Source organism: Crinia signifera, chromosome 5, assembly GCF_055691185.1.
Source record: "Crinia signifera chromosome 5, ASM5569118v1, whole genome shotgun sequence".
NCBI lineage: Eukaryota > Metazoa > Chordata > Amphibia > Anura > Myobatrachidae > Crinia > Crinia signifera.
Window position 1 is genome coordinate 20,469,096 of NC_139221.1, and position 21,803 is coordinate 20,490,898.

At 44.1% G+C, this 21,803-nt stretch overlaps 1 protein-coding gene across 7 annotated transcripts in view; it reads right to left on the reverse strand.

The window, feature by feature from the left end:
* Nucleotides 1-21,803, reverse strand: part of ENPP2 (ectonucleotide pyrophosphatase/phosphodiesterase 2) — a 97,760-nt gene that overhangs the window by 41,318 nt on the left and 34,639 nt on the right. For all 7 annotated transcript variants that reach the window (XM_083186734.1, XM_083186735.1, XM_083186733.1 and 4 more), the window contains exons 3-14: nucleotides 19,443-19,598; nucleotides 16,063-16,188; nucleotides 14,323-14,383; nucleotides 12,562-12,659; nucleotides 11,595-11,674; nucleotides 10,361-10,480; nucleotides 10,002-10,057; nucleotides 8,823-8,888; nucleotides 7,627-7,699; nucleotides 6,351-6,459; nucleotides 2,671-2,793; nucleotides 1,053-1,084 (exon numbers count right to left, since the gene is read on the reverse strand). In XM_083186734.1, coding sequence (XP_083042860.1) covers nucleotides 1,053-1,084; nucleotides 2,671-2,793; nucleotides 6,351-6,459; nucleotides 7,627-7,699; nucleotides 8,823-8,888; nucleotides 10,002-10,057; nucleotides 10,361-10,480; nucleotides 11,595-11,674; nucleotides 12,562-12,659; nucleotides 14,323-14,383; nucleotides 16,063-16,188; nucleotides 19,443-19,598 — 1,100 coding nt within the window. The remainder of the gene's footprint in view (nucleotides 1-1,052; nucleotides 1,085-2,670; nucleotides 2,794-6,350; nucleotides 6,460-7,626; nucleotides 7,700-8,822; nucleotides 8,889-10,001; nucleotides 10,058-10,360; nucleotides 10,481-11,594; nucleotides 11,675-12,561; nucleotides 12,660-14,322; nucleotides 14,384-16,062; nucleotides 16,189-19,442; nucleotides 19,599-21,803) is intronic.

The window sequence follows — 21,803 nt, forward strand, 5'->3', positions numbered from 1 at the left end:
TGTGTTATATACAGGGGTGTAGCTACCATAGGTGCAGGGGGAGCAGCTGCTATGGGGCCCAGAGCTGAGAGGGGCCACCTTCCCTGTCACAGTTACATGTGTTATATACAGGGGTGTAGCTACCATAGTTGCAGGGGGTGCAGCTGCTGTGGGGCCCAAAGCTGAGAAGGGCCACCTTCCCTGTCACAGTTACATGTGTTATATACAGGGTGTAGCTACCATAGGTGCAGGAGGTGCAGCTGCTATGGGGCCTAGAGCTGAGAGGGGCCACCTTCCCTGTCACAGGTACATGTGTTATATACAGGGGTGTAGCTACCATAGGTGCAGGGAGTGCAGCTGCTATGGGGCCCAGAGCTGAGAGGGGTCACCTTCCCTGTCACAGTTACATGTGTTATATACAGGGTGTAGCTACCATAGGTGCAGGGGGAGCAGCTGCTATGGGGCCCAGAGCTGAGAGGGGCCACCTTCCCTGTCACAGTTACATGTGTTATATACAGGGTGTAACTACCATAGGTGCAGGGGGTGCAGCTGCTATGGGGCCCAGAGCTGAGAGGGGCCACCTTCCCTGTCACAGTTACATGTGTTATATACAGGTGTGTAGCTACCATAGGTGCAGGAGGTGCAGCTTCTATGGGAGCCAGAGCTGAGAGGGGCCACCTTCCCTGTCACAGTTACATGTGTTATATACAGGGGTGTAGCTACCATAGGTGCAGGAGGTGCAGCTTCTATGGGAGCCAGAGCTGAGAGGGGCCACCTTCGCTGTCACTGTTACATGTGTTATATACGAGGATGTGGCTACCATAGGTGCAGGGGGTGCATCTGCTATGGGGCCCAGAGCTGAGAGGGGCCACCTTCCCTGTCACAGTTACATGTGTTATATACAGGGTGTAGCTACCATAGGTGCAGCTTCTATGGGACCCAGAGCGGAGAGGGGCCCACAATCCCTGTCAAAGAAACTTGTGCTATCTGTGCACCATTGTTATCAGCTGCAAACACGGTGGAAACGGGTCATGGGCTTATGCCGATAAAATGCTACAACTTGCTTTACTTACCGTGAGATTTGCAACAACTGCTTTTGGGTCATCTGGGAAATAAAAAATAAATAAAAATCAACACCAAAAAAAATAAAAAATAAGATGAAATCTATAGTAAATATTGTTAATCTGTAAAAAAAACACACACACACACACACACACACACACACACACACGCTCACACACACACACACTCAAACCTGGGCATTTCTGCGTTACACATAGCTCATAACAGGTCATTATATAATAATAAAAACACATAGCATTTTCAGCAATGGCCGACCACTATTATAGTGTGTGCACAGGGTAAGAGCTGAGCATGGTCAAATTACCCCCCCCCCCCCCCTCAAATGTAGCTATGTGGTGTTCGGTTGGTTGCTATTGGTTACAACACACCTTGCAAACCTTCATAAAAATCCCAATACACAGTATGATATTATACATTGTAATAAAGCATATGAGAAATTCACACCAGAATGCAACTTCCAACGCATATAACCACTAATGTATACCAATGTATTAGTGGCATATACCGAAGTTAGATTTTGAATGGAATTCTATTTTCAATGCATTGAAGCGCATGTAATGCATTGAAAATGGAAGTATCACTTACCACTAGTCCTAAGGTCTCTAGTACAGACATGACAGTACACACGCGCGTCTCTCCAGGGCTGGCCGCCTTTACTGCCATATGACCGAGCATTGTATGTGCCCGACATTTTGCTCTTCTGTGTGTTTTTTACAGCTTTATCGCAACACTGACCTGGAAGACGAAGCGCCCACTTATATATATAGTATCTGCCTGTCCAGGATTACAGTAGTCATGGGAGGTGTGTACTGTCATTCATTAGGGCAGAGGTTCCCAAATGCGGTCATCGAGGCACCCTTAACGGTCCCGGTTTTTAAATTAACCGAGCTTGGACACCGATGACCAATTTAGCCATCTATGCTCAGTTATGGATATCCTTAACACCTGGAAAATTAAGGTGCCTTAGAAGACCGCATTTGGGAACCTCTGCATTGACTCTGCGAATCACAGCACATATAGGCCTGATACACTGCGGATCCTAATGCACAATTGAGGGCTAAGTGGAGTCTTTTGAGGTGGACGGTGATTGAGAACTCCTATCATGAAGACTACTGGGCAAAGTGTTTCCAATCGGCCCAGTGCCAAATGAGTAGATCATGTAAATCTGGCCAAGCGTACTGGCTTAGCTGCTTTTGTAGACTTTCTACTTACTTCCGTACAAAACACTTTATTTAGAGAGCAACTTGACAACGCCATAGGTCTTGCAAGATATTGGGGCAAATTTATTATTCTAATTTTGCAAAAAATCCCTTAACCATAGCCATTTTGGGGGGATAGGCGCAAAATGTAATCTTCCCCACGATGTATGTACTGTAGGTGGAGGCATAGCCGCAGATAGCTTCAAAATGTGCTGTGGTACCCTCATTCCCAATAACAGTAGAAGGTTATTTTTCTGAGATTTACTAAAGTCCAGAAGGGTTCTTCTTACAATGGAGGTACCCCCCTGTAGCCGATAGGCTATACAACGCAGCATTTACTGGGAGAGGGACAACCTTATAAGCTTTCACAACGACAGAAGACTCACTAAAGAGCAGCTCCACCACTTACGTTTTGGGAGATTGTTTTTGGTACGCATGCGCCCTAAAGGTCCGGCCAGTAACACAAAGTCATCCACGTTGTTGATGTACGAGTTCAGCAATTCGGTCCTCTCACATGTTGCCTCCTCCATACCTGCAGACACAGAACTATGGTCAGTTGCACAACTTATAAATACATGTAGTGTGTATCTGGCCAACATACGACCCAAAAAAAGACCACTAGAACATAAAAAACTGTTTCCGTAGTTCAAAAACACCTTAATATATAAGTAAAAACTTTAGGAACATATCAGGATAGAAGACAGTGAGCTGATCATCATGGGGGTAAGATATTTTCCTACGCACACCAGATTTCCTGTATATTCTTTAGTTATACATAGAACGACGTCTCATGTTGGGAAAACATTACCAGGAGGTTCGCTTCTCCTACTCCTCCACCTTGAATATAAATAAGCACTGCACTTACACATCACCCAATGACCCCAGGCCAATATTTCTGTGTGAGGGTATCATGCAGCCAACCAAGATATTCTGCAATCAGACTGGATTTCCCATAGGCCATAGCCGCACTGTAGATCACCTGTACACGGTCTCAACTGCTCCGTCATTTTTTTTCTTTATCTCAGTAACGGATGCGAAATGGGCTCGCTTGAGTACAGATTTGACTTTGGGGAGTAAAAAGGAGTTACATAGTTCTAGAGTATGGAGGATGTTCTAGCACTGCAATCCGCTTCAAGGCCAAAAAATGGCTCCACAGAAATAGCTTTGTGTTTCATTGTCCCGATGGAGGATTAAACCACTTTTCCACAACTTCTGGCCTCTTCTCATTCTTTCCTGCAAAGCGTCTAGAATATTTTTTAAGTAATGTTGATTCACTGCTGTAACTTCCAAAAGAACACCCTTGATGTCAAAGAAAACAATGAACATGGCTTTGGATTTGGATTTGTTTTTATGTGCTTTCTTCATTGTATTCCCAATGCATGGCTTGTCGCTTACGATCATACAGGGAGATCCAGGTTTCATTTAACTTTATCTTAAAAATGTTTTTTTTTATTTTTTCCAAAATGTCTGCACAAATTTGCTTTAGGTTCTCTTTATGAATGGCACCAAGAAGTCTTGAAACCATCTTAGCATAAAAACTCTTGTCATGTTAAGATCTAGATGCCGAACTTGGCTGAGGGTCTCTGTTGATGTTACCATTCCTGCGGTCATTTGGTCTTGGTGGTCAAGTAGAACAGTTCCACTTTTTCCCACCATTTAATTTTTTTTCTGATGCAAGGCCTTCTGGGATGCCTCCCTTCTAGGATGTTGATCATCATAACCGTGACGGTATTAAAATTAGGGTACTTGTTTCCTAGCACGGCGCCACCAATTTTAATTGTATCCATAGGGTCGGAAAAATTGCATCGATCGCATCGCATGCCAACCAAATCGCATGCGATGCGATCAACGCGATTTTTACATTGGAATCAATGTAAAATGGTCCCTGAGACCCGATTTTACATTGATTTCAATGTAAACAGCCCCAAAACCCCCCATTTTAATACCAAACCTCCCCTCATGTTTGAAATGCCCCCCCCCCCCATCGTAACGCCACCCAACTATTGACGCCAACCAGAAGCGTGGCGAGCGCAGCGGTACGCGTCCTCCGACCTTTTCATACCCCTACTATCCACGTCGGCATGGAGTTGACTTTATAAAGTGTGGCGAGCGCAGCGAGCCACTGAGCCCGAAGCGCGGCGAGGGGACGCATATACCTGTGAAGTTATGCGCGTCCGCTCGCCACACTTTATAAAATCAGCTCCACGCCGACGTGGATAGTAGGGGTATGAAAAGGTCGGAGGACGCGTACCCCCGCCCCTCGCGGGCTCGCTATGCTTCGGGTTGGCGTCAATAGTGGGGTGGCATTAACAATGGGGGGGGGGGGCGCATTAAACATACTTTTTAACCATATACAATGTGAAATGGGCCATATTGGCCCATTTCACATTGTCACCTATGTAAAATCGGGTTGATCGCGTTGATCGCATCGCGGGCCATTATAATGGCCCGCGACCGACGCGATCAACCCGATTTTCACTTTAAAAATAATTTAACATTGCTCCCTATGGGAAAATCGCGTTCATCGCGTCGGTCGCATCGCGGCCCCTTATTAGGGGCCGCGATGGACGTGATCAACACAATTTTCTCTTTCACCGGCAAATTAGATGGTGATTGACAGAAAATCGGGTCCAACACGTTGATTGTATGCCTTAAGTACCTTAAACTTAAGGCATACAATCAACGAGATGGGCGCCGTGCTAGGAAACAAGTACCCAAAATTAGTACAAAACTCGGACTTTAGTATTCAATTGCGGCTGTTCTCAGATGGATTTTGGTCATTTTTTGCAGATGCAGTTTTACTTTGTTTGTTTTTTAAGTCTAAACTGCATTGGCGAAAAAATGACCCGCAAGTGGTCCGGCGAGTAATTTGCCTTTCCACGTGTTTTTTCGGCCATGCCGGATTTTTCGACAAGTCGTAAAATCTGCAGTTTAATTGAATAAGTTGAATCTAAATTCAACCTAAATTAATTTTGCGCCACGCAAACACTTGTGCACGTGACAGAAAATCTGCCCCGTAAACCTCAATTCACATCAAATGGGCATTTTCTTCAATTTAAATAAACATTTTTAGTGAACACATTGTTTTACTTTTGAACTAAGAATTTTTATCATACTGTACATGGGAAAAGCAACTTATTCCAACACTGCATGAGGGGCAAAACTTGCAAAACCTTTTTGGGATAGACCATGGGGGCCAAAACAAGTGCTCAGCTGTATCCTTCCTCTAAGTAATTAATTACTGTGCTCAGTTAAAACATTGCAGGAAGAATTTATTTTCCCTTAAAATTAGCTTGTACTTTACAAAAATGATGGCGGCCACTTTGGGCCATTAACCAACATTCCTCAAGATCATAAACTGCTAAGGTCAGTGCTGTCTTCAACATGCATGTATACCTCACAACAGTCCCAAATGTGGCGGGACACTGTACCACCTGTGGGCCACAGTGTGCCGCGGTGGTGGTGGTAGTGGTGGGGGGGGCACAGCTAATAGATCACCTGTCACTCGCTGCTCTGCTTAGCAACAACAGCTGGGACTGGAGAGAAGAGTTTGTTCCAGCAATGATGAAATCAAAAATAAAATAAAAAAGACTCTCTTCCAGTGACATCGTTCACAGGCCTATACGTCCATCAGCTTTTTAATTAAAATGTCAGGAAAAAAAAAAAAACTGCACAGAAAGCCAAATCTGACAGACATGTCACTTTGCAGCTATTAATCGGCCCAGCTGGATACATGAAGGCACTGCTGGAAGCCAGAGACCTTTACCCTGAGAACACAGAGCTACCGCGCTGAACTTCACCCGAGCCAAGAACGTCCGACAACGCCGAGATGGAGATACGCAAGCAAAGACGCGCGCTGTGACTTACTAACTGCGTCACGGACACTAATCCGCTCTGGCACAGTAAGAGCAGCAAATTCCAACACAAGGGGCCTAATTCAGAGCCTCACGGGGACGTGACCTTAGGGCGGGAACATTAATAGTCTATCAGGCACCGTGAAGCAGAGGCAAATGCAGACAATGGGTTTAATGCGGCAGCAGAAACAGGAGAAAATAATACTGAAAACAGCAGAAGAAAATGTGGAATTACCGTGATCGCCTACGAAGATGATGTTGACGCACCGATGTAGCTTCATTTGTTTTAGGCCATCCATTAACATGCCGACTATGACATCGATATCCTTCAACTGATTGATCAACTGCAATAAAAAAACAAAACAGGTGCCAAAGGTTAAAACAACCGACGTACTACGGAAATGATCTAAAAGTAAAAAAAAAAAAAAAAAATCACACACACACACACCACATCAACAAAAAAAGAAACCTCTGCGAGCCATGCGAGGGAACGCGGGACATGTGCTTTGACGGAGAAAATGACCCCCCCAAAAAAAAAAAAAATAATTGGTGGGTCAACCATTTTTCAGGTTGATCTTTTTTCAGTGTCTAAATTTTACCAGTTGACCCCGTTGATTACTTCCATGTCACCCATTTAGGGTCAACCTATGGACTCTCAACCCATAAGGGTCAACCCTAATGATCCGTACACCTATCTGATCACTAGACGGGAGAGTACAGGAGAATTGTGCCCAATATGTGACACTCCAGCACCAGCAATTCACCCATTACTATTAGCAAGACTTGTGACCTCTTCTAAGACAGTGCTGGCCAAACCGGTCCGAGATCTACCAACAGGTCATATTGTCCAGGCCACCTAGCTGGTGCACAGGTGCTGTCATTACTAACTCACATTTCCCAGACCACCCAGCTGGTGCTCAGCTGCACTCATTTACTAACTGTCACTTTTCCCAGACCACCTAACTGGTACACAGGTGCAGTTATTACTATGGTCGCATTTCCCAGGCCACCTAACTGGGGCACAGGTGCAGTCATTACTCACTGTGAGATGTTCAAAGACGTGATGCATTCATTCCTAACAGCCACATTCTACAGATCCACAGGTGGTCCCGGAAAACATGACCTGCTGGTACACTTATCAGGACTGAAACTCTGCCCTCATTTCCGGTGTGCCTGGTTTTAGTTAATGTCACCCAATGTATAGGCTGATTTGTTAGGTCATATGCCCCTGACCAGAACAGCATCTGATCAGTGTCACGCAGGGTGAGGACTTTGGCAGTACATAGCGGGCACTGTGCCAGCTCCCGGGGCTAAGCGGTGGCGTGATAGACGGCAGCTGTGCTATATAAAAGTGTTCGGCGATAGAGAGGACAGTCCACCCCAATGTGGCAGTGCGGATATATGGCAGCCTAAAGTATATATTATATATACCCACACGCACTTTGTACAATGTAAAAGGATTCTTAGCAATGACACAGATTCCAAGAACACGGTTAGGAATCTCTGCTCACCTCGTTGCTGAATGGTCCATATCTGTGTCCGGTCTGATCCGGCTGCTCGGAGTATATGGCGTAGACCGAAGGCCTATGAATGACAAGACGATGAAGCCAGGTGTATAAAAGTCTGGACATGCAATTAACAAACAATAAAACAAGAAGAACAAAAATAAAAGGGAAAATAATTCACAGTAAATAAGATTAGAGCTGGGGTTCTCAAACTCGGTCCTCAGGACCCAGCGCAGTTCACGTTTTCCAGGTCACCCAACAGGTGCACTCATTACTGACTCGTTTTAAAAGATCCACAGTTGGAGCTAATTATTTCACTTGTGATTGTGTGAGGAGACCTGCAAAACAGGCACTGTGTGGGACCGAGTTTGAGAACCTGTGGATTAGAGAAAACATTGATTATAAATAACAATACGGTAGTGGTTAATTGATTTGGGGAGGTGGGGGTGCATAGACAAACACAGGTGGGGTCATAAAGGAATGCGGTCAAAATACCGGATTCAGTATTGAATCCCGGCGGTCGGGATCCCGGCGTTCAGAATCCCGACAGCCGAAATGCCGACAAGGGGGGGACGTGGATCGCCACCCCTTGCGGGCTCGCTGCGCTCGCCACGCAGCGGGCCCAGTGCCTCGCTACGCTCGGCACACTAATTTATTCTCCCTCCAGGGGTGTCGTGGACACCCCAGGAGGGAGAAAGTGTCGGCATTTCGGCGGTCGGGATTCCGGCGTCGGGATTCTGAACGCCGGGATCCCGACCGCCGGGATCGTAACTGCATCCCAAAATACCAGCATTAGGGAGACCGACAAAGGGGTTGGGGTTAAATATAGGCACTGGGGGAGGGTTAGGCTCCATGAGTTTGGATAATGACAGCGCTGATTGGTTGGAGCTTTTACACTCTCCAAGCATTCATAACCCTCCCCCTAGAATGTGATCCCTTTCAGTAAACTACCCATGTAACCCCCCCCCCCCCGCCCCACCCAACACACACACACGGGTGGACTTCCATTTCTATTGGTGACCACCCACACATGTTATTCCTTTCTCCAAGACTGATCTTGTAATTGGATTCATGCACAATGTTGTTAGCAACTTTGTCATTTCTTTGGGGGGGGGACGAAGGTGTCGCAATGATAATAATAATAACAATAATAAAGAACATTTGCCGTTAATACATCAGTTTATCTGTGACAGAAATAATACCTCTCATTGTCAGGCAGGTGCAACCACTGCAGGATTGTCAGGACTCTACGCTGTTGACTGATTGACCTAAAATGAGAAAATAAACAATGATTTTTCCACCCATTTCTAAAAAAGGAAGGCACCACAAGCAGGGGCGTTTAGGAGAGGAGGCGGGCCTGTGTGCAGTCTCCTTGGCCAAGCCCCCTCCTCTCTACCAGGAACCGCAGGGTCTGAGTGCTAAAGCCCTCCGACTCCACTGCGCATATCCCTGTAAAAAGGTCGCTGGCCACAAGGGCTCTGAAGCGTCATATGAAGGTAATAATTATGTACCAAGCAACAGATGCGAAACGGTTCACAAATAGATAATTACAGGGTACAATAAAAGTAATTACATTACAAACGGGGGGGGGGGGGGGGGGGGGGGGGGGGTGTTGAAATGAAAAGAACAAAACAATCCAGCCTATAAAGACAGAAACTTCAATACAACAGATTTACCTAATACAGAGGTTCCAAAACTTTTTGGAAACAAGGCACCCCCAAGTAAGGCCAAAAGTTTCTCATTAATAAAATCAGAAAAAAAATATATAAAATTAAGTAAAACGTGTTTATATCTCATCATTGAGGTCAGTTGTGCGGTACCAATACACAGTTGGGAGCCACTGACCTAATGCCATGACGACTGTCCACCAAAAAGTCACTACTGGCATTACTGTTTTACTACTACTGGATGAAACATGGGCAAATTTTTCAAACAAAATAGAAATGACCTATGGGTAATACACAACTGATATAATAATGGATAATTTCAATCATTTTTAGTACTGTACATTACTAAAAAGGCAAAAAATTACATTATTGTGTAGCATTAGACTATCTTCCTCATGTTTGTGTTCGTGTCCGGTCAATGGAACAATGATGTCTACATCGACAATAGGGTGGTTGACCACTCATGGTCGAAAAAAAGTCTAGTTAGACTCCTAAAAATGTTCTAGACCGATAGTAACACAAGATTGATGCTAGCAAAAGGTAGACGGGAACGTGGTAGGCCATGACTAAAACATCTTTCATAATTTTTTTTTTTGTTTTAAAATTGAAGCAAACTAGCATATAACGGGGTCAATATACTAAGATACACAGATAATAATAATAATGTTTAATTCAAAATCTCAGCTTAATACAAAAAGGGTCACAGGGACTTACACAGGCCAGAAGAATGTAGCAGCCTTCACCCCCTGCTTAGCAGAAGTAATCCAAATCTTAAAAAAAAAAAAAAACATAATTATTTTTTAGCAAGACCTGTAACTATTCAGTCCCAACCAGTATGGAGTTACCCCTATTACACACTATGTCCTCAGATATGGAAGGAGCTACAGGTGACCACAGTGGGAGGAGATATGTTCAAATTTAAAGAACATGAAGGGAATATATAATAGTTTAACATTTACAAAATTGTTGTGTGTGTGTGTGGGGGGAGGGGGGGGGAGGGTACAATGGTACTTTACAAATCGATCTCCGCCCTTGTAGAACAGGTCTCATTTTGGATACAGCTATACACTTACTGGTTGTCCTCCCCACCATCGGTGGTTGAACTTCTCTCGTGACCGAAGGCTGAAGTTGGCATCGAAAACCGGATCATACATAGAATTCCCAACAATCCCATGAGACTCAGGGTAAAGTCCCTTAAATAGGAGAAAAAGAATATATAAAATGTCATACGTGCTTTGCAGTTCAGCTTCTGAATGAATAACATGATATTGCTGCTATATTACTGACCACGCCCAGGATTGTAACCTGGGGTGGCTCCAGAGGAGGGGCTGAAGCACAGTCCAAAATTCAAATAAGAGACACACCCACTGCCACAAACTGCCATTCCAAACTGACTCACTGGCAGTGGGAGTGACTCCCGTTTTTAAATTTTGGGTACATGTGGACAATCACGGCTCCCACGATGTGCATCGTATAGCAAAAAATTGCATTTGATCGCATGCGTTTTTTAATAGAAAAGCATCCAAATGCATTGAAATTAGTATCAAACATGTTCAATGGCCCCCAAATGTCATTGTTGAGGCTGTACCACCCCCACTATCAACGCGAACCCGAAGCGTGGCGAGCGCAGCGAGCCCGCGAGGGGCGGCGGTACGCGTCCTACGACCTTTTCATACCCCCACTATCCACGTCGGCGTGGAGTTGAGAACAGAAAGTGTGGCGAGCCCGAAGCGTGGCGAGCGCAGCGAGCCCCGCGAGGGGACACGGATACCTTCACAGGTATACGCGTCCCCTCACAGGCTTCACAGGTGTCCGCGTCCGCTCGCCACGCTTCGGGCTCGGTGGCCCGCTGCGCTCGCCACACTTTCTATTCTCAACTCCACGCCGACGAGGATAGTGGGGGTATGAAAAGGTTGTAGGACGCGTACCGCCGCCGCTCGCCACGCTTCGGGTTCGCGTTGATAGTGGGGGTGGTACAGCCTCAAAAATGACATTTGGGGGCCATTGAACATGTTTGATACTAATTTCAATGCATTTGGATGCTTTTCTGTTAAAAAACGCATGCGATCAAATCGCATGAGATGCGATCGCATGCGATTTTGAAAAAAAAATGGTTAAAAACTGCAAAAATCGTATCCAATCGCATGCCACTATATATGGCATGCGATGGGAGCCGTGATAATCCACAAGTACCGAATTTTGAACTGTGCTGCAGTCCCCACCTCTGGAGCGGTCACGGATTGTAACCAACTTACTTATGCATTGGGGGGTTTAAATTGGAATATATAAAAACAGTGGTCTAGTTACCGTTGCTAGTGTATATAAGTTCGGGAAGGTTTTTGTTGGATATACAGGTCTCATATATGGAGAATGGGTTCCACAGGTTCCTAATTAAAGAAGAAAAATGCAAAAAAAGATAAATATATATTAAATTTAGTTTTTTCATTCACCATATCATGCTATTCAGTTCTGTACAAAGCATATTTATTAATTCATCAGTTTCTGCACCAATGGAGTTAGCTATATAATTTTGGGACAGATAACAGATAGAAGGAAGGAACCCTAACCAGCATGTTTCCTAGGCAGGGACAAAATTAGGATTTTTGTCACCAGGAAAAGGCATTTGCCAAGAGAGGTAATCCCACCTTTTAATCTTACTCTGGATTACCCTCTAAAATCAACCCCCAACACGGCATGCTTCACACTCATCATGCTTTTTGTCTCTTGACTATTTCTGCAACCCCCTCAAATGTGGTCTACCCCATGCAGCGCCCCCTTAGTTGCGGCACTGACCTAGGGCTGCTTCGGTATCTTAATCTTTCTGTGATTAGAGTAGTAGAATGACCAAAAAAGCCTGGGTATTTCTGCAAAGCTCAAGTTCCCAATCTGCTATTGCCGGAGCGTAACCAAATGAGTTAATCAGACATCCACAGAAGCCAACAATGAACAGACATTGTATTTGTAGTATAGGGTATATAGCATTTATTCTAGCACTCTGTACATGTCACAACATGTGTTCTAGCACACTCCAGTCTGTATCATTGAGTTGAGCTACAGACCATACTGTTTCTTTTAATTAAAACGAATCAGAGGGCGACATCCCATGCAAGAAAGAGGAACAGCACAGGTTGCGACAGGTGCAGGGTGCAAGATGAACCCTAAAATAGCTTTGTGATTTTTGAAATGTCAAAATGAAATGATCAATGAAGGGATGGATTTACAATAATCTGTATCAAATATGAAGAAGGAACATAGTACAGAACACACCACCTACTTAGCTTATAGATATTGGGCAAAACCTTGTTTCCTTCCTTCATATATGAAGCTCGAAAACCATCAACAGAGAAGATGATCAAAGGCGGACGAGAAAACCTAGGAAAATGAAATGATGTGGGATGGGTAATGAGAAATGCGTTCTCAACAGAACAAACATTGCTGAAAATCAGTTGATCCATTGCAATCCATGGATACACTATGTGAGCTTATGTTCGGCACCAATTTGAACTTTACTTGATGACCACATGCTGCAACAATGGTCGTTTTTGACAACTTTCTGTTATTACACTCCAAAAACCAAAGATGTGGGTATTGCATACTGTACATTCAGATCTGTACCAAACAAAGGAACAACTTAAATGCTATAAGAGCATTTATTTACCTTCTGGTAAGGCCCAAAATTAGTTGAGGTCTTGTTCTTAATTTTTCAAAATGATTACCAACTGCCAACTAAATGAAAAATAGTCATTTATGGACTTTAAAATTAGATATTCCAGTTATATTCCCGCAAATTAAAGATGGTAAAATATTGTTTTGAAGGAATATACTTAAGTACACCTAAAACTGGGGGAACCGTAATGGGGTCAGTTGTCAGGCCATTTGGTTCCTGGCTCCATTGTGCAAAAAAAGGGCTGCAAATACTGAGATGCTAAATAATAATCATAATAAATAATTTCAAAAGGTGTCACTGAGAATTTCCCTTGAGCAAAATTTTGTACAACTGGCAACTTACTTAACTCATGATAGTAAGTTAATGGTTAGGGCCCACAGATTCCTCTATTACAAGTTAATAAAACAGATGTATGCATGTATAAAAAGGTCAAGTCATGCTGGGATGAAATATTAAACCTCACTTTTTCCTAACAGAGATAGGGGTTCTACGTACTAAGGGGTTTATTTCATAAGCTTTGTAGAGAGATAAAGAGGGAAGAGATAAAGGGGGTTATTCAGACTTGATCACATATCTGCAATTTTGCAGGCCAGACGATAATTGATGGACTGCGTATGAATCGTTGCACACATGCTCAACGCCATTCACAATCTTTTTTTGATCGCTGGCCATTTGCAAGGCGATTACCAGGAAACCGGCATTTGAGGGTGGTAACCGGATATTTTCTGGGAATGTCATGGAAAACAAAGGCGTGCCAAAGCGTTTGAAGGGAAGTCATGTGATGTCAGCTCTGGCCCCCATCAGCCTGATTCTATGGCCGCCGCCGATTCCTGTGGCGGTATTTCACTCTGGCTGGGCGGCGTATACCTGACCGCAGGGCCCTGCAAATTAGCAGCCCAGTGATCAGTTCTGAATAATCCCCAAAGTATCAACTAATTAACTAGCTCCTGTCATTTTTCAAACACAACATGTAACATGGAAGTTAGGAGCCAACTGACTGATAAATCCCTATCCGCTTTATATCTCTACCCCTGAAAAAAGATAAAACACCAACCAACCAGCTCCTAAATGTCACCATTTAAACTCAGCTGATTGGCTGTTACTTTATCCCTGTCCCTTAATTTCTCTCCAAGGCTTAGTACATGGAGCCCCAAAATGAGTTGTCTTCTGATCACAGTTTAAGCTAAGGGGGGGGGGGGGGGTGGGAGCTGCTCTTGGTATCTTTGGCCTAGAGAAGGCGATATGTCCTCTCCATTTGTCCCATCAGTATATTTAGACAGCAAACAACGACATAGGTCATTGGCTTTAAAGAAAAAAATACTACTAATAGAATAAGTAAATGGAAGAAAAAAAAAAAAAGATATTTACCCGGCTGGACATTCTGGATGTTTCATTTCTTCACAGTCTTCATCTACCCAACGAATCCCACCTAAATTATGGGGTTTTTTTGGGGGGAGGGGGGGGGGGGGGGAGGAAGGATAGATATAATCAAAGTAAATAAATAAAAAGTTTGACATATTTAAGAGCTGCACTGATACATTAGAGCTAGTTAAAAAAGCATTGTTTTATTAAGAGGGGTGTGCAATAAGTTTTCGGAAGCACAGCAACTATTATATTTACAAACAGAAGTGAACAGTACATCTTCTGGCATTCGCCAAAGGAGTCTATGAAAAGCTGCAGGATCTCAAACCAGCAGCTGGACCAGTCCGAAGCACGTAGATCATGGGTCTTCAAACTGTGGCCCTCCAGATGTTGTGGAACTACATGTCCCAGCATGCCCTGACAGTTTTGGCATGCTCTTATAGGAAAAAATGTGGCAATGCATGTTGGAACATGTAGTTTCACAACATCTGGAAGGCCACAGTTAGAAGACCCATGACGTAGATTTTCAAAAAAACAATGAAGGTTTCCACTGCAGCTTCCAATGACGCCAAGCGATTCTCAAGCAACTTGAGCTTCATTTGTGAGAACACAAAAGTCACAGGGGGCAAGATCTGGACTGTACAGCAGAAACCAAGTTCTGTGCTGCGTTCCTGTTCAATATAATCCACCACTTTCATGGACATGTCTGCTTTATCGTGACAGAGAAGGCCACCATGAGCACAAGTTCTTGGACAACGCCTAGAAATGGCTTCCAGCACTTGCGGTAGGCATTGGTTTGCGTAATGTGTGCTGTGTATGAGTGGTACGGAAGTAAAAAAGACCAGTCTTGGCCACAAAAAAAACAGCCACCATCTTTTATGCTACGCGAACGTTGGCGCTCCACTGGCCGAATGTTTGGTCACCGGGATGGAAAAAGTGGATCCAGGATTTACCACCTTTGATGATCTCCAGGGCTGCCGAGAGGGGGGGGGGGAGGTACTATTTACCTGGGCCCAGGCTTGCTGGAGGGGCCCAGCGGGGGGCCCTGGTCAAATTGCCTCCGTTCCTCCAGGGCAGAAGCACACACCTACTGACAGCGTGAAAGCTCATGTTGAGCCTGCTGTCAGCACTGCACTTAGGGTGTGCTGCTGCTTAGGGGGGGGGGGGGGGTACAATAACACTCCCCCTTGACTTTAGTGTGTTTTATCACCCCCTAAACATTTTGGGGACGTGGCCCAACTGCGATTTGTGACCACGCCTCCTGTGATTAGGCCACCCTCCAAAATTTTTACCGGGGCCCAGCATACCTCTCGGCTGCCCTGATGATCTCACAGAAAGATTTCCTGGAGCCTCCAGGTTATTTTAACAAGAATATTCTACTCTACCTATAAACTGAATACCTAGAAACTTATTGCACACCCTTGTACTTTGGGCACTATGATAAGTAAATTCAATTTATTTACTAATGCAATTGTAATATATTTGTTTTTTTTCTTTAATCAAAAACATCAAATGTAACAAGTGCTTTCAGAGTTTAGTAACAATTTTTTCATAACTGCTTAGAAAAACATCTAACAATTTGTATTATAGAACAAGCTTGTGAGATTTCTGAGATTTTGTCCATGGAACAAAACCACTGCAAAACATGAATTTATTCAATATTATTTGCAGACCGCACAAACAAAAAAAAAAAATTACTCATCAATTTCTCAAAAAGTTAACTAAGGTGACAGCAGTGTAACTGACCTTTGCATGAGATCTGATAGTCTGTACAACAGTCGCCTTTAGCCAGGCAATCATCGGAGCAATGACAGGCACTGTCCTCGCTGCGCGTCTCTCCGCACCTCTCCTTTGTGCAGCTCCAGTCACGCCCTGAAGTAATAAAAAACTATATATGGACTCTTGGGCAAACTGGAATAGGCCATTTAAAAAAAAAAAATTTAACATTTTGAAACTAAAACATGAAGTTTGGACTCAGACAGCGCTGAGCAAACTATTTTATCATATTAAAAACAATCTATCAGTACTACATCAACAAAAGGGCAAGATCATATTCTCTGTGGAACACTCCTGCGTTAGAGGTCTCATAAGTGGACCTTGCGGACACGCAGTATTCTGTCAGCCCTCTGCCTGTTTCATTTTGTGTGCCAATACAAATACGGTCTACATTAACATGTAAATATTTCTCTGCATACATGTCAATCTTATGCGATTTCTTAGGTACCCCTATATAACAGGCAGCAGGAGTTCATATAAAGAGTAATGAACATAACAAGGATTATTCGCTGCATTTCTTTTAATGCAAGAACAAAAATCTGTAAAAGTCTTTTGTTCTTGCATTAAAATCGCCCCCCCTTGCGGGCTCGCTGCGCTCGCCACGCAGCGGGCCCGGTGCCTCACTACGCTCGGCACACTAATTTATTCTCCCTCCGAGGGTGTCGTGGACACCCACGGGGGGAGAAAGTGTCGGGATTTCGGTTTTCGGGATTCCGGCGTCGGGATTTTGAACACCGGGATCCCGACCGCCGGGATTTAAACTGCATCCCCCCCCTGCACCTATGGTAGTTACACCCTGTATATAACACATGAAACGATGACAGGGAAGGTGGCCCCTCTCAGCTCTGGGCCCCATAGCAGCTGCACCATGCAGCGTTGCAGTGGAGCTGGCAGTGTCCGGGAAGCGCTGAGCGAACCTTCGGCCAGCAGCAACAGAATTAAAAAAAAAAAAAAAACAGGCTGGACATCGATTGGCTGAGAGTGCTCTCTCGCAGTGTCCAGCACTTCCAGACACTGCGGACTGCTTGCCTCAACGCTGCACCGTCACCCACACCCCCTGGACGCTCTGAGCTCAGGGGAAATTGTGTCTAACTTGTCAGACTAGTGTATGGGGGCCTTTAGAATGTGAGCTACAGTAACAGATCAAAGTGTTTATATAACGAGTGTCTTAATGAAAGGAGGAGATCTGAAATGGTTTTAAGAAAATGCATCATTACAATCAAATTTTTAGAGGTGGTATCAAAGCGTGGAGAGAGATAATGTCTACCATCTACTCCTACTGTAACTCATTTTCCAACACAGCATTTAACATATTGAAGAATCGGTACTTACCGTATATATCAGTTGGGCACCCACTATAGTTAGTACGCTCATACCCCCACTATCCATATCGGCATGGAGTTGAATTTATATAGTGTGGCGAGCGCAGCGAGCCCCGCGTGGGGACGTGGAAAACTAAGCAAATAGCTTAGTGGGCGCCCAACTAGCATATAAGTACCGAAGAATCTTATTGGCTGCTACTATATCTCTTACAATTTATCTTTCTTCGAGCTGTAAACAAAACAAAAATCTAGTCTTTATTATCAGTTGCAGCCAGCAGCCGATACTAAAGATGCTTTATCGCTACAATTATCTGCAATAAGGAATCTTTATTCACTTGGATGTCACCATAAGTGAGTCAGTGAGATGTCAGCACATGTGCAAGCCTGAGTCACTGGGGGGGATGGGGGAAGGCACCACTTTCTATTTCGCCTCCAGACGCCTGATATGAACTTACACCCCCTGCTCCTAAGTGTCATATTACAGGCTGTGTTTTTTGAAAAATAACAGTTAGGGGCTAGTTGGTTCATACATTATCTCTCTCTGCACACAATGATGCGCAGCAAGCAGCAGTTGCAATGATTTATGTTCTGTCTACCTATAAAACCTAGACCATAAACAAACGTGAGACTTTTTCCGATCACATCGGAACGGAACACACAGCGACCCCCAGTCTCTGAGAGACCTGGAGACTATGCACAGATCGCCAAGGAGCCCAGACCGGCATAAGAACAGCATTGTTCCACAGAAGGCAAGGCTGTAGTAAGGAGTAAGTGGCTGAGCCGCAAGTAGGTTTAGCAGAGTCTGCCGTCACAGATCTCCTTATGTCCTATTAGCCCTTCACATACGCTCCAACAAAATTAATGCTGTTAAATTAAAAAAACAGGATACTACGGAGCCCTGTGCCCTGTTCAAGCGTCATAAAAAGTGATATTCATTGAGACCAACATGTATTTATTAAGTGGTTTCTTTAATTAGAGAGAGTGGTGCACCAGGACCAGATTAAATGCAACCAACTCCCCTATTCAGAAGCCGAAAACCACACTTATACCAGGCTTACATTAACCGCTTCCCTCCCATAGAGCGAGGCACAAGCCATTTTGCTTCTAACGGGCGGTTTCCAATTACCTGTCTAAGACAGGATGTAGAATAAATTAAAGAGATCATTTTATTATGAGTTTTAGCCATTTAGAACTCGCTGCGTATGATAAATGGTGCTCCAGACAAATCAATGCCCAACTGCCATTTTTCTAATACATGACAGTTGGGAGCTGATCGGCTGGTGCACCATGATAAGCATCATGATTGGCCCTTGAGTATTTAAAAAAAAAGTTAGGGGAGTCTATATAAAAACTGGTAAATTTGTTTTAATACATAGGGGTCTAGGTACTAAGACTTGAGATCAGGAATGAATCAGGACCTAAGCCTTCACCAATGATATAGTGGAGATAGATAAAGTGGCAGCCAATCAGCTCCTAACCAGTGGCGTAACTAACAGAGACATTGGAGGCAGTAGACGCTGGGCTCCAGTTGTCAAAAGGACCCCAAGAAAGGGGGCTGCTGAACTAGAGGTTGTGTTTGAAAAAGGACAGCTAGGAGCAAACTGACTGGCCGTTTTTCTCTCTACATTTTATGGTCACTCTACAAGGGTTAATGTTTGCAGCGTGGACCACTTGGACTACAATTGAGGATGCCCCAAAGTTATGTGAGGGGACGTGGTACTATAATTGGGGGTTCACGTAAAAAGCCCCCCCCCCCCCCCCAAAAGTGAAAAAAATTGTGTCGACATGTTCGCGTGTTGACAGTTTCTGCATAGCCGATCTATCACGGTGGATCTTGTGCAGGTCGACTTCATGGTTTCAACCTAGACATTATTGAAATAACCACACCCCCGTAGAAAATAACCAGGAAAATAAACAGAAGACACAATTCCTTTTAGTGACCAGTAATTAGCACCACCACATTGCTGCCTTACACTCATACGGTCTGGGCCCCGGGCATCGTGTGTCTCAGCCAGTGCTGTCACATACCTGTTTTCAGGCAATGTTGGTCAAAATCCTGACAGCAGCTGTTGTAGCTCTTGCAGAGGTTGTCACAGCGACACGCGGGGGGATCCGCCTCTTGTAGTTCAAAACATCGGCTCTTACAAGACCCCGAAGTGCTGATCCAAGGTGAATCGGACAGGACTGCGTAAAACAAGATAAATATACATGAGAGACATGATAAACAGAATGGTTACACTATACAGCTTACACAGGAACATCGGAAATCAGAAGGTTCTGAGCATCTGAGGGAAGAAGCAAGTCACCTGGGCGTCCTTACGCATTTTACACAAGATTGGCAGTACCTTGTGCTCAGAGACCCTGCCTACCTTAGCAAGTCCCTAGTGACATGGGCATGATGAAGTTGGCACTCTGGCTGTACCATGGTCTGTGAATACTCATGGTTGAGATTTATATACCTCATTGAAGTATACAAGGGAACAGGGAAAGACAGGAACGATAACTTCATAATGAGACAAAAAAAAAAAAAAAATCACGCAGCTGGACAAAACCATGTTACACTGCAGGTGGGGCAGATTCAACATGTGCTGAGAGTGTTAGATTTGGGTGGGGTGTATTCAGACCGAAATCTAAATTGCAGTGTAAAAAAATAAAATAGCTGTCTACATGCAAAAGCAGCCAGAATTTACTCTAAACAGAAACAATATAGCCCACTTACATCTAAATCTCTCTGCACGTTACATCTGCCCCACCTGTAGCGCAGCATGTTTAGAGATATCTGCCACCTCCTGACAGCCAGGCCTCAATGTCTGCCAGCAGCAGCAGCTGCAAGGAGATCACAACACGGGACGTCATGCCCGTTACTGGTACAGAAAGGGCCGGAGAGCTGCAGACATCAGGAGGCGGACAAGCTGGCAATCCAACAGTTTAGCAGGGAGAATATAAAAAAAATCATGGATAATGGAGGGAAAAAATGCAGGGAAAGACTGAAAGGAAAATACAACCAGGATGATAAATAAAAACAAGACAGAAAGGAAAGAATCAGGGTGAACAGAAGAACGAAATGATAGAAAAGCAGAGAGAAGTGTAATAAAAAGTGCACCAGATACATGAAGAAATCACACTGCAAACAAGAACTTTACTTCCCTGACAACTTCCAAATAGGCCAGAGGCCTCCCCTCCGGGAAATCGCAATTAGAAGCCAGCGACTCAGCCTTAAAAGCTCCCCTGCCCTTATCTGTAACAGGTCTACTCAAATCTAGTCTAGTCAAAAGGAGATACACCGTTTCTTCTGCCCTAGCTCCTACATTCGTTTTGACCAACGATGGTCCTTAAAGGCTGCACCAGCGACGGTTCTAACCATCAGTAGAAGACCATTCATTCATGGTTTAGCCAACAACGGCTGAGTCTTATTGATTCCCAAATCTCGCCCATTTGGTCCCCCAACCCTCACAACATCGTACGCCACCAACGATGGTGTGACATCGGTACAGTGTAGCATAATCTGTGGAAAACCAGTAGATATCAGTCTGGTAGTATAAATTACAAAAGGAAGATAAAATTACACACTGAAAGCCAGATCAAATGGTTTACTAATACGTAAATATTAAAACACAAACATAGCCTCAAACACAGTATCTCAGTGGGATTTCCAACAGGAAGTCTATTGTGCAAAGGAAAATCTCTTCCCCAATATAGCTTCATATCCAATAATTTCACACATATAGGTCAATCATTTTTGTGTGAGAGCTATATATAAAAAAAACTAAGGGGCAGTATTAAGCCTGGTGAAGTGATAAGTTGGGTTTGAAAAATGACAGTTGGGAGCTGATTGGCTGCTGCGTTATCAACTTCCGCTTTATCACTTCACCAGGCTTAATAAATCTGCCCCACACAATGAAAAACAAAAATTAATTACAAATATCACAAAAACAAACAAAAAAAACCTCTATGTCGTCTAATTGAAATATTTAAAATAAAAATAAAACTCCCCACATGTGGATATAGGAGAATATTACTACTACGCACGTATCGCTTTTCCTATGTATGGCTTTGGTCCTCGTACGAGTTCATCTCCCACAGGAAAAGCTTTGTAATGTGCCCAACATGGCTGCCTCACCGAGTACGCTTGTGGATGGGATGTAAACCTATGTACCCAACATTTATGGTGGGGCCCTACTCCGAGCGTCAGGATGCTGCAACCACCATTGTGTGTCCTCTTCTAGGCATAATTTATTCCATTCAGGGTAATCCTACACAGTGTACCAAACATGGCCGTCTCCTCTGGTAACTTTCATGGGTTGAGTGTATAACCCATAAGAAGTTAGTACCCAAACTAACTCCAACTCTGTAATAGGATTATTGCATACTCTTCCAGAACGGCCGAGA